Source organism: Pan paniscus, chromosome 4, assembly GCF_029289425.2.
Source record: "Pan paniscus chromosome 4, NHGRI_mPanPan1-v2.0_pri, whole genome shotgun sequence".
In the NCBI taxonomy this organism is placed as follows: domain Eukaryota; kingdom Metazoa; phylum Chordata; class Mammalia; order Primates; family Hominidae; genus Pan; species Pan paniscus.
This window is the reverse complement of record NC_073253.2, coordinates 68,414,404-68,427,628: the sequence shown is the minus strand read 5'-3', so window position 1 is coordinate 68,427,628 and position 13,225 is coordinate 68,414,404. Positions and strand designations below refer to the sequence as shown.

At 40.1% G+C, this 13,225-nt stretch overlaps 1 protein-coding gene across 7 annotated transcripts in view; it reads left to right on the top strand.

The window, feature by feature from the left end:
• Positions 1–1,894: 1,894 nt before the first annotated feature.
• FBXO4 (F-box protein 4) overlaps positions 1,895–13,225 on the top strand; it is a 216,320-nt gene continuing 204,989 nt past the window's right edge. For 2 of the 7 annotated variants that reach the window (XM_063604485.1, XM_034960126.3), the window contains exons 1-5: positions 1,897–2,370; positions 3,887–4,122; positions 6,565–6,785; positions 10,814–10,889; positions 11,001–11,176. In XM_063604485.1, coding sequence (XP_063460555.1) covers positions 2,182–2,370; positions 3,887–4,122; positions 6,565–6,785; positions 10,814–10,889; positions 11,001–11,176 — 898 coding nt within the window. In that variant the 5' untranslated portion in view covers positions 1,897–2,181. Of the gene's footprint in view, positions 2,371–3,886; positions 4,123–6,564; positions 6,786–10,813; positions 10,890–11,000; positions 11,177–13,225 lie in introns of all 7 variants that reach the window. The other 5 variants (XM_008963339.4, XM_008963338.4, XM_063604483.1 and 2 more) reach the window with 4 other exon arrangements.

The window sequence follows — 13,225 nt, the reverse complement described above, 5'->3', positions numbered from 1 at the left end:
AAATAACACGAAGTTATGTTTTCTCTGTATAAAAGACACTAGAAAGGCCTGGAAACCATGTTCAAATACCATTCCCGTCAAAATGAGCCAGGGTTTTCTGGAAATATAGCTAATTCTGGCTTGAGCAGGACAATCAAATGACTGACGGAAAATTTTTCTTTAATTCAGCTAATAAAAGGAATTATAGAACTAGAATACTAACATTTTATAACTTGTAAGCAAATAATATTCATTGATAAATGCTGTATCTTTGAGGTGAAAAACTTACAGGAAATTTGAATGGATCAGCCCAGTGAAACCACTGATCACTCCGAACATTAGAAAATGAGAATGACTTGTAGCTTTCAGTCTCAGTATATAATACCATTTACGAATGTGTTAAAGACACTATTGAGATGCCATCAATAGTGTGCAGGCCGGGTTCAGTGGGTCACACTTGTAATCCTAGCACTTTGGAAGGCCACAGCAGGAGGATCACTTGAGCCTGGGAGGTCGAGACCAGCCTGGAAAACATGGTGAAACTCCATCTCTACCAATAAAAAAAAGAAGAAGAAGAAGAATATAGAAAAAAGAAAGTCCAGAGTGGTCCAGAAAGACCAACCTGCTTTCTTTAACAAATATCAAGGGAAAATAAAGGAGGGGGAGCTATACAATGAAACTTAAGCTTTAAGAGTATCTGTAATGTGTGACCCTTGTTGGGCCATGATTCAAACAAATCAAATGTGAAAAATTATTTTCAAAGCAGATGGGGAAGTTAAACACTGACTCGGTATTTGGTGATTTTAATGAATTAAAATTGCTTAGGTACAGTGGTCTGTTTCTTAAAATCTGTTTTTTTTAGGGACGGATACTGAGATATTTACAGATGATAGGTCTGGGATTTGTTTCAAAAGAATCCAGAATTGGGGGTGTAGTATTAGGTGAATATAGCAACAGCACAAGATTAACCAGGTGTTGGTAATGGAATCTTGGATACTGGGCACACAGGAGCATATTATTCACTCTCCGTTTATAAATGTTCGAAATTTTCCGTAATAAAAATAAAGTTTTTCTCATTCATTTAACAGATATCATTTTAATACTTTATACTTGAACTGATTTTTTTTCTTGCTCTAGTTCCAGTTTTTTGCTCTCAAAGTAAATCGTGTCCTAGAAAGTGATGAGAAATGCCATATGGTTAATCCGTGGTCCTTGTCCAGATTGCCTCCCAAAAACGAGGCTGCAATTTTATTGGTTATTGGCCCCTACCAACAACATGCAAATAATAAAATGTAATGAAACTTAAACTTGTATGTTACAGAGCCTTGCAGAACCTTAGTTATCAGGCTTTCTTGGATTCTGTTGACATTTGATCCTCAGAGATTTACTTTTTGAATGTATACATACCCAGTTCTATGTAACAGATTCACTTGTAATACGTTCTCTTAAAGCACTTTTAAAGTAAGCCCAAAGTAGAATGGGCATCTGTTTTGAGAATTAAAAAACTCACTAGTGGGATTTCAATACCACCACATCTGGGTTCTTCTAGCCGTTTTTTGCCGCCCTTTTATGAGATACATAGGTTAAGCAAATTTTAAATGTACTTATATTTTTGCATAGTGGGTCCAGACTTCTCATTTTGGCAAAAGGTTCTTTGTAATTGGCCCGCGGACTGCCTCTCTAGTCTGTTTTTGCTGATACTCAAGAAAATAAATGGTAACTTGGTGATTGAGGAAACAACACACACAAAAAACACCCCATACGTAGTATGGTAGTGCTGAAAAGGAAGCAAGTGGTTATTAAGCCCAAGACAGTGGCAGAGGGCTATCGAACAAGCGGAGTCGCCTAGGACCAGGCATAGTGGAAATGATCCCGGAGAGAACATCTTGAATGAAGCCAGGAAGTCAGCGGGCCAGTGATTGTACCGGGGCTCTGCGGTTGGCGTGGCTGAGGTTGACGCCACAAGTTACTGAGGAAGTTAATTGTTGACAGGAGCTTCGTACTCGGCTCACAACCACGCACAGTGGGCTTCCTCCCAGTACCCCCCCCCTTGCCCCTGGGCCTAACCCTGCCCTGGAGGCGGACTCGCGGGAGAGGCGGGAGGCGGAACGCCCGAGGGCGCCCTCGGCTGGCGCGGAGCTGCGCAGGAGGCTGACGCGCTAGCGTGGCTCTGAGACGCGTCACCCACGCTGCGGGCAAGCCATGGCGGGAAGCGAGCCGCGCAGCGGAACTAACTCGCCGCCGCCGCCCTTCAGCGAATGGGGCCGCCTGGAGGCGGCCATCCTCAGCGGCTGGAAGACCTTCTGGCAGTCAGTGAGCAAGGAGAGAGTGGCGCGTACGACCTCGCGGGAGGAGGTGGATGAGGCGGCCAGCACCCTGACGCGGCTGCCGGTGAGCGTCGGCCGCAGGCCGCGGAGGACAGTGGGGCCGGCCCGGGCCGGAGGGACCTCCCCTGGAGCCCCCCGGGGCCTGGGGAACTCTCGCACCCCGGCCTGGGTCTGGCTCCGTCCATGCAGCCATTCCTGGCAGTGTAGTCACCGAGAAGCTACAGTTGATCAGAAGCGTCTTGGCGTGGACCCTGGTGCTCCGCAGGGGGCCGGAACATCTCAGGGAAGCACCTTCACGGGGCCCCTGGGGACCCTCCCTATCGCCCTCAGGTTTTCCACCCCCCAAAACAGGCACATATGACTAGGACACCCTGAATGTCCGGTTACGGAAATGAGACAGTTCCCAACTTGCTGATTAGCTTGGGAAAGCATTCCAGCGTCCGTGTTCCCAGCGTCTTTGATTCCGGATCATTGTACCAAAACACTTGGAGGGCCAAGGTTTTTACCCTCTCAAGAGGACATTGTGCCTGTGGCTGTTATTATATATTTGAAGAAACAAAACGGCCCCTCAGTTGAAAATAAATGACTTAAGTTACAAGTGCCTCAAGTTACATCAAGGCCACGAGAATGACACACATAATTTATTGTTAAACTTTGGGGTAGATAGGTAAATGAAGAGAACAAAAATTATTGAAAATTATTACAATTCTTTGTCTCATTTGGACTATTGACACCTCCCTCCAATGTGTATATCAACGTGAAAACTGCAGGTTTAGAATGCCTCCAAGTTTCTCCTCCTTGCAGAGGTTTTTCATAACATTTTAATAGATTCTGTAGAGGAACTAAGATGACAAATTTACGGCCGGGCGCGGTGGCTCACGCCTGTAATCCCAGCACTTTGGGAGACCCAGGTGGGCGGATCACGAGGTCAGGAGATCAAGACTATCCTGGCTAACACGGTGAAACCCCGTCTCTACTAAAAATATAAAAAATTAGCCGGGCTTGGTGGCAGGCGCCTGTAGTCCCAGCTACTTGGGAGGCTGAGGCAGGAGCATGGCGTTAACCTGGGAGACGGAGCTTGCAGTGAGCCGAGATCTTGCCACTGCACTCCAGCCTGGGCGACAGAGCGAGACTGTGTCTCAAAAAAGAAAAAGACAAATGTACACTCTTTGATTTGGTCTGATGATAAAATCAGATAAAGGTTGATATAGGTTTTATTTTGAAGGACAAATTATTTCCTTAACTAATTTATGTAACTAACTGGTATATCCAAATATCTCTGAGGAAAAATTAAAGGAACTGGTGATTTTGCTGGAAAAATAGCAAGACAGTGGTTGCTTTTTCAGGAATGTTTCAGTGTTTCAGAAATTAAATGTTTAACAACTACGAAACTAAAATGTTCAGTTATGATCCTTTGCTGATGGCAGGAAAATAATAGATTTAATTATTAATGGTAGATTTAATTATTAAAAATACTAGTCAGTTGACCTTTTGTTATTTATTTGTTGATTATGTGATTTATCACTCAAAAACTATTTTCTTCATTCCTTTTTCCTACCTGCTGCTTTCTTCTGTTTCAGATTGATGTGCAGCTATATATTTTGTCCTTTCTTTCACCTCATGATCTGTGTCAGTTGGGAAGTACAAATCATTATTGGAATGAAACTGTAAGAGATCCAATTCTGTGGAGATACTTTCTGTTGAGGGATCTTCCTTCTTGGTCTTCTGTTGACTGGAAGTCTCTTCCAGATCTAGAAATCTTAAAAAAGCCTATATCTGAGGTCACTGATGGTGCATTTTTTGATTACATGGCAGTGTAAGTATCTAGTTTTATGAATTAAAAAGAAGATATTAAATTTTCCTGTATTACTAGTCAATATCCAAGTTAGTCCTGACCCTGCTACTGATTTGTTGCGTGGATTTGGGGTCTAATTGTTCTCGTCAAAACTGGGAGTTAAATGACTTCCTTCATAGGACCCTTTCAGCTTTAATATTTTATTATTTCCCTGTGGTGCCTAACCAGTATTTGAATAATTATAAGTAGTATAGATGGCAAGAAGTAAAAGACTTCTTAAAAGTCTCATGATCTTTAGAACAATCGTCATTTTGTTAAATAAGTAAATACTTTTCCGTATTCAGAAAAAGGATGATCAGAGACCCCTGTCGTTTGGCAGGGAAGAAGAAAACCATTCTAAAGGCTCTGAGAAATAAGATTATATTAGCACCCAAAAGCACTGACATTTTTTAATATCGCGTAGGTGAGATAATTAATGTTACTGAGCAACTGCAGTGTACTGGATTCTACGAGGGATGCTTTATATATGTTTTACTCATTTAATCCTCATGCAACAAGGTGTTATCTTTGTATCCCAGATGTGGAATTAAGGTTCATGGAGGTTATGTGATTTGCCTAAAGTCATATAGCTTGTAAGGGACTATTCAGACTGGAACCCCATTATGCTACCTCAAAGATATATAATGACATTGGATCTGGATATAGCCTGTTTTTCTGAGAAACTCAAATTTAACGCATTATTTTAAAAATTTCAAAATATTCTTTAAAAATTGTTGTGCTTGACTCAGTAGCAAAATACAGAATTTTTTTTTCAAATTTTGAGTTATTCAGAGCCTTTCCTTATTCTAATACAGATGCCATTATGTCAAGTGTTGTGATACTATTGGATTCAAAGGTGTATTGTCTGTTATAGATAATCTCAGCAAGTGCTGCTGTATCTCACTTGCTAGGCAATACCTGTACAATAGCTAACCATTGCATCAAGTGTATATGAGGCTGTGGAATTAGATTTTGCCCAGGGAATAGTAATAATAGTAACTACCATTTATGGTCATATAAATTACTTATCATTTTTACAACCCTGAGTTATTTCTTTCTTTCTTTTCTTTTTTTTTTTTTGAGACGGAGTCTCGCTCTGTCGCCCAGGCTGGAGTGCAGTGGAGCGATCTCGGCTCACTGCAAGCTCCGCCTCCTGGGTTCACGCCATTCTCCTGCCTTATCCTCCCGAGTAGCTGGGACTACAGGCGCCCGCCACCATGCCCGGCTAATTTTTTGTATTTTTAGTAGAGACAGGGTTTCACCGTGTTAGCCAGGATGGTCTTGATCTCCTGACCTCGTGATCCACCCACCTTGGCCTCCCAAAGTGCTGGGATTACAGGCGTGAGCCACTGCGCCCGGCCAACCCTGAGTTATTTCTGTTGCTCACATAATACAGATGAAGAAACTGAAATTCAGACTGTAAGTGGCTCATATAACTAAAAGTAGTGAGGCTTGGTCAGGTCTATCTAGCTTCAAAGTTGTTTTTTGTTTGTTTTTTCCCCTTCATGAGTTACAAGGTTTCTAATAAAAGGATTTTGTTAGGTTAGTGATTTTGTTAACCAGCTTGACTTATTTGAAGGACTTTAGGTTTTATTTTGATTTGGGCAACTTTTAATTTTTGATAAAATGCATAATTGGTACTTTAGAGATTTATAGCTATTGCAAGAAACGGAATTGTTTTACGTCATTCTTAGTTTGCTAGGTTTGCTGCAAGGATCATTTGAGCCTCCCTCATTTAACTCTTACTAAACTGTTATATTTGAGGCTATTAATAGAAGTACCCAAGACATTTGAAATTTGGTTATATTGGTAGTGTTAGCAATTTTTTTGGTTTGTTTGTTTTTTACCTGTAGGGATATTGTGCTAACTGTCTGTGTGTAGCTTATCTTTAGTGCTGAGTTTCTGAATCTTGGCACTATTGACATTTTGAGACAAAGAATTATTTGTTCTGGGGCCTGCCCTATGCATTGTAGGATTAATGTTTAACAGCATCCTTGGCCTCTGCTAACTCCTTCTCCCCTCCCCAGTTGTGACAATAAACATGTTGTTCAGACATTGCCAAATGTTCCAGGGGGGCAGGGATAAACCTCCTAGGGTTGAGAACCTTTATGTAGTAAAATTTCACCATTCAAATGTTCCATGAGAGAATCTAAATTAAAGATTAGAAAGTAAGTAACCACTTCATGGGGGAAGAGTTCCTTAGCTTCTGGGCCACTCCCACCCCCATGGCACCTTGTGCTTTTCCCTGTCAGAGCACTCCACATACATATTATAAAGGTGTCTGTCTATTGTCCTCCTGGAGGACTGGGAGTATATAATCATTGTATCCCTTGTGTCTAGCAAGTACTCAATAAATTATATATTTTTGAATGAATAACTGGCTGTTTTCTGTGTTAATGTTCTAATTGTGACAATTTTTTACAGCTATAGAATGTGCTGTCCATACACAAGAAGAGCTTCAAAATCCAGCCGTCCTATGTATGGAGCTGTCACTTCTTTTTTACACTCGCTGATCATTCAGAATGAACCACGATTTGCTATGTTTGGACCAGGTTTGGAAGAATTGAATACCTCTTTGGTGTTGAGCTTGATGTCTTCAGAGGAACTTTGCCCAACAGCTGGTTTGCCTCAGAGGCAGATTGATGGTAATTTTCATGTTAATCTACAGTTAATTCAAACACTTTGAGCTTGACATTCTTGTTAAAAAGAAAGAAATTCATTTTAAATTAATTATTTGCTATAATGAAGTATAGTACTTTGGTTGTTGGGAGCCCTACCAGGTTCCACTGAACTGACAGAATTAATTTACTTACTGTAAGAAAGCTTCCTCTTAATTCCTCAAATTTGTACAATCCAGCCTTTAAGATTATGTGAAAATAAATTATTTGTTGTCAAGATGTTGCATTTGTACAGTGGGATATCATATTTATCATGTTTGAAAAAGCAGAAAAAATTGAGCATCTGTGTGGAGAGTATTTTGATATGTATTGGAATTCAAAAGATTTAAATCATCACCTTCCCCTCTTTCTATTAAAAAATGCATAAATATTTGGCAAGGCAGGATAAATAGTAATTGTAAGTAATAATAAAATTTAGCCTTTGCTTTACTTATTTATTGAGAGCCAGCCCCTATAAGTGAGATGATAGGGATGCAGATTTAGAACAATGTCTCTGTCTGCCTTCAAGATAGGTGTAGGTGAGGACATAGACAAGTGTATACAGATAACTAGAATATGATGTATTTAGTTCCTGGGTAGAAAGGTAATGGTCAAAGAAGGCTCCATATTGATGATGTCTCATATGAGTCACTAGGGTGAATAGTTGTAGGCCATCACAAAAAGACAGTAAAGGTGTTCCAGGCAGCGAGAACTACATTTCTTTTTTTCTTTCTTTCTTTCTTTTTTTTTTTTTTTTTTGAGATGGAGTCTTGCTCAGTTGCCCAGGCTGGAGTGCAGTGGCGCGATCTCGGCTCACTGCCAGCTCCACCTCCCGGGTTCACACCATTCTCCCAAGTAGCTGGGACTACAGGTGCCCACCACTATGCCTGGCTAATTTTTTTGGTATTTTTAGTAGAGACGGGGTTTCACTGTGTTAGCTAGGATGGTCTCGATCTCATGACCTCGTGATCCGCCCACCTGGGTCTCCCAAAGTGCTGGGATTACAGGCGTGAGCCACCGCGCCCGGCGGAGAACTACATTTCTAAAAGCACAAAGCTCTGGATGTAGAGGACACATTTGAAGTATCACTGTGTATCTAGAAAGAGTGGAGCTATGTGAAAAGACACATATGTACCGTGCTTAAGCATTTGGGAGCTGCTGGAAGATTTTAAGTAGAGGATTGAGATGATCAAGGTTGCATGTTAGAAAGGTTACTCAGGCTCTTGAGTGAAGAATTGATTAGAAGGGGCTAAAGATATGGAGACCCATTAAGAAGCCACTGTAATGTTATGATTAAAATATGAAGAGGATCTGAACTCTAAGTCAACTGTTAGTGAAGATGAGAGAAGAGAATCAATAGTAAGGATATAAAATTGACAGAATAAATGTATTAGCAGTAATAAGGATGGCTCCAGGTTTCTGACTTGAGTTTTGTGTTGGATGATAGAGGATTCACTAGGGTAATAAATCACTGGAGAAGTAAGAAAAATTTGGAAGGGGCAGGTAACAGTAAGATCTGTATAGGGAGAATGGCAGCTATTCTTTGGAATATGTTGACTTTGATAACTCCATGGAAGATCCAAGTAGAGATACCTACTATAAGCAAATCTGCTAGAATGGAAGCTCCATGAAGGTAAGAGTCTTGTCCACTTTATTTTTAGCTATATCTATGGTGCCAGGCACATAACAGGCACTCTCTGTATATTTGGTGAATGAGTGAATGACTTTATGGATTACTGTATGCATCCAGCTCTCAAGAGCAAGATCTGGGCTAGAAAATCGAGATTTGGGAGTCATATGGAGTCCACATGGACTTGGAAGTTTTTGAGGATGGAGAGGAAGATTGGAGACAGGTGCTGAAATGTTCAGTTTATGTTTGGGGGAAGTGACTATTAAATGGAGATTCATAAGTAATAACGACAAAGAAGGAAAGAGTGCTACAGCTGAATGATGTGTTTCTCAAGTAGAAGGATTTTTTTCAGAGGGTTGGTGAGTAATTGTTTAGCTATGGCATTGGGAGTTAAGAGAACATGAATCCCACCTCTTTACCTTGAGTTTTGAGAAAATAAGCATCTTTGCTACTTGAGAGTTCACTGCAGGAGAAGCCTCACCTAGGGGTAGGCCAATTTCAAGTGTGGCTATTAGGTCAAAGGAACACCTCAAGAAGAGGTTGAGGAAATGGGGAAGTTTGATGGTTATAAAATGTCAATTCCATTTTCCAGAGAGCAGCTGAAGTGATTGTTTTAAAATTTCAATTTATGCCTCACACTCAGCAAGACGAGAGAATATGGGGTTACATAATTGGCAGAGAAGGGCAGAACAGCATGGCGACTATATTGGACTGAAGTTAGACGTGTTGAGAGGATAATCTCTGGGAGTGCAGCTGATGAAAACAAAGATCAGAAACATGGTAAAGTTTGATTCTGTGGTCTCTGTGAAACATGCACCAGACCTGGTGGCTGGAGGACTAGGATCACGTGGCCTGGCATGGTTGCAGTCCTAGTACTTAAGAGCCCTGTGTGTGTGTTGCCTAGAATGATGACATGAGATGGTATGGCATAGCTTATTTAAACAAATAAATTAGTTATAATGCAGGAATTAAGAGTATGAACGGCTGGAGTTGTCTCTAATGAGGTTAGTAGGGACCAGATATTATGGTTTTATTTCTTCATCTGAAGGGCAATGGCTTTGTAGAGAAGACACTTAATTAGATACCATTATTAAAAAATTCTTCCAACTGATGTCAGAGGAAAGGATAATAGGAGGCAAGAAGATATAGGAGACTGGTTAGAAGTGATTGCAGAGGCCCGGGTGAGTGATGATGACAATGTGAACTAAAGTGTGGTCATGGGGATACAGAGAACTGAACAGATCTAGAAGAACATTTATATAACAGGATGAAGTAGAGCCATGGAAGCCCAGAAGGGTCTTTTGAGGAGGCAAAAGGAGAACCAGCCACTTAGTGTTAACACAGTCCAAGGAGGGAAGAGGTTAAGAAAGAAGGACAAATAACAGTGGCTAATGATTCAGATACAAAGCAGTAAGAAGCTAATATTTAGCACTTGTGGTTTACTAGTCACCCTACTAGGAGTTTTACATGTATGATCTCACTTAATCTTCCCAGTAAACCTAAGAAGAATATATTAGTTCAACTTCTTTTTGGTGTCAAACTGAGGGATACAAATACATGGCTATAAGTGAGAAATTCAGAATTATAATCCAACTCTGACAAATTCTAAATTTCAGTATCTTCAGTACTTTCTCAATTTACTAATGTTCTCTTGGCAACTCCTCATTAATTTATTATTATTTTTTGAGACAAGGTCTCTGTTACCCAGGCTGGAGTACAGTGGCATGATCATGGCTCACTACAGCTTTGAACTCCTTGGCTCAAGTGATCCTCCTACCTCAGCCTCCCAAGTACCTGGGAAACAGGCATGGACCACCATGCCTGGCTAATTGTTTTGTATTTTTTGTAGAGATGAGGTTCTCACTATGTTGTCTAGGTTGGTCTTGAACTCTTAGCCTCAAGTGATTTTTCCACCTCAGCCTCCCAAATTGTTGGGATTACAGATGTGAGCCACTGTGCCTGCCCCCCCATCAATTTAAAAACAGCTTTTCAGAGGGGGAGAAAGACACTTAATTGAATGTATACATTGATTATTAGACTAATGAAAAACATAAAAATATGAAAATGAGTCTTACTCTTGAGGATACATAGTAGTAGCTGTGATTATGCAGCTGCTACTGATAAGATGATAAAGTTGATGATAGTGATGATGATATAAGGACTGTTGCAGTTTTTTTCTTTCTGTGTATTTTTGTTGTCATGTGAATGAAAGTTACATACGGTATCTTTTCTTCAACGTATACATTTTATTTTATTTCAACTCTATGTATAAGTTGTTATAGAATTTTTTTCTTTGCTCTTTTTGCTTTCACTGGGTAATTTTCAGTGTGATCTTTTGCTATTTTTATTAATGATTTGTTTTGGTAACTGTGATTTTCTTTCTTAGGTATTGGATCAGGAGTCAATTTTCAGTTGAACAACCAACATAAATTCAACATTCTAATCTTATATTCAACTACCAGGTAAGGCTACATACTTGGTGGCTTAACTGAAACATCAGAACTAAAACATTTCAGGTGAGTGGAGCCTGTTCAGTGTCTTTTTATATTCTGTCTTTACAATTTTTTTTCTAGAAAGGAAAGAGATAGAGCAAGGGAAGAGCATACAAGTGCAGTTAACAAGATGTTCAGTCGACACAAGGAAGGTGATGATCAACAAGGAAGCCGGTACAGTGTGATTCCACAGATTCAAAAAGTGTGTGAAGTTGTAGATGGGTTCATCTATGTTGCAAATGCTGAAGCTCATAAAAGTAAGTACTCATATGTACATTTTTAAGCACATTGTTCTTTTCAAAGCAAATGGAAAATACCCTTTTAGACTTTACTGTGGCTTCTTCAGAATATGATGGCTTATTTTATCAATGTGATTTTCTGACCCTTACTATTAATAGTGTGTTCTCACACTTTGGTGTGTATTAGGATCACCTGGGGAGCTTGTTAAACATGTTAACAAGCTGATTCCTACCCTGGTGGATTTTATTCCTAGATTTGGGTTGTGTGAATCAGATTTGGGCATCTGTTTTTTCCAAGCACCCAGGGAATTCTGATGCATTCCAAAGTTTGGTGCTAGAGCTATACAATATTTTTTTGCTTTATGCTTCTGCATTTTTTTGATACTGACATTTTGTCTGCTTCTGGCTTTATTCAAATAATCTATGCAAATAACTATGAAAAATTTTACCTTTGTTTTATCCAAATAGTAGAGAGATGTGATGGTAGGGTGTTAAGTAGATTCGTTGAGAACACTATTCATATATTCTGAATAATTGCCATTCAGAATGCTATTTTTGTGTGAAATCAAAATATCATTGGGCCATGAGCTAGTATTATAATATCTTTCCCAAATCCTTTGTGAACAAGGTAGAATATAAATACATAATATTTTGTATATATATTATAGTTCTCTAATACACTGGTTTGAATTTCTATTCAATTTATTTTCCCTATGATCTGTTAGGCATGAAAGCAGTTGCAATTACTTTCTGTTATTACAGGGCTATCTATAAAAAGAAAACTTAGAAGCAAAATAAAAGATAAGTTCATTTAACAAATAGTTTTTTAGTTCCTACAGGCATGTTGCAGTTACAATTGGGAACTAAAACAGATATAGCCCCTATTTTTATCTAGTTTTCCAATCTGCTTCTATAAAACAGGCACACAAAAAATAAATTAAAAAAAATTACAAGACACAAAGAGACTATACTCACTTATCAGCTTTTTCCCACTGGCCTCTACTAGGTGCTCATGTAAAAGGTTAGTGGTAAGGCAGGAGACCTATGAGTGCCCTCCTTGGTGGTACAGGCATGCATGTGATGACCAGCTGGTGCTTGAAGACAGGTATATCCTCCTGCTTTCTATATCCTCTTCTCAATGAAGCCAAAGCTGTTTTCCACAGACAAAAGTTGACTGCTGCTGTCTCAAGGGAGATAGAAACAAAAGCTGTCTTAGGGGAGGAGCAGGAATTCCACTTGTACCAAGGATCTTGCACTGATACAAATTAAATGTTTGCTGACTCTGGAGGAGAGGCAGGAAATTTGCAGTGGAGACCTTTCTACCAATACAGGGCAGAATTCAGCAGTCATGCTGGAACACTGAGAAAGCCTGCAGCACTGAGGCTGTGGTGCACAGGGCCTACCTAAGGCCTGAGGCTGGGATGAGAAAACTGAGAAATCTCCATGTCCCTACCAATTAAGGAGCAACAGCAGACTACTGCAGGGGTGGGGGAAGGGTGTGGAGAGGCTCTCCTTGCCTCTTCCCCATAACCCCCATGGCACAGTTAAAAAGATAGGCTGAAAGCTGAGAACAAGTAGAAACTCTGAGAAAGAAACTCTGGTACTCCAGTGCTGTTACTGAGAACAAGATAGGCAGCAGCATGCTGCTGGAAGAATTTAAAGTCTGTGTGTTACAAAGTTAACTATAGCAATAAAAGCCAAATCCGGCTCAACTACAGACTAGTTTGATTCAGCCTACTGCATTAATACCCTGACCGAAGTATGATGCCTATTTTTAGGAGTAAATCCTTTTTACCTTAGTCTTTACTGCTCTTCTACATAAAACACCTAACATTAAATCTAAAAATTATGAGACACTCACAAAATCAAAGTGAAATGATACATTGTCATGAGATAAGGCAGTCAGTTGAACTGGACCAGAGATGGTCAGCATGTTGGTATTCTTAGAAAGGGACATTAAAATAACTGATTAAGAGATCTAGGTCAGGTGCAGTGGCTCTGGGAGGCCAAGGCGGGCAGATTGCTTGAGCCCAGGAGTTTGAGACCAGCCTGGGCAACATGGCAAAA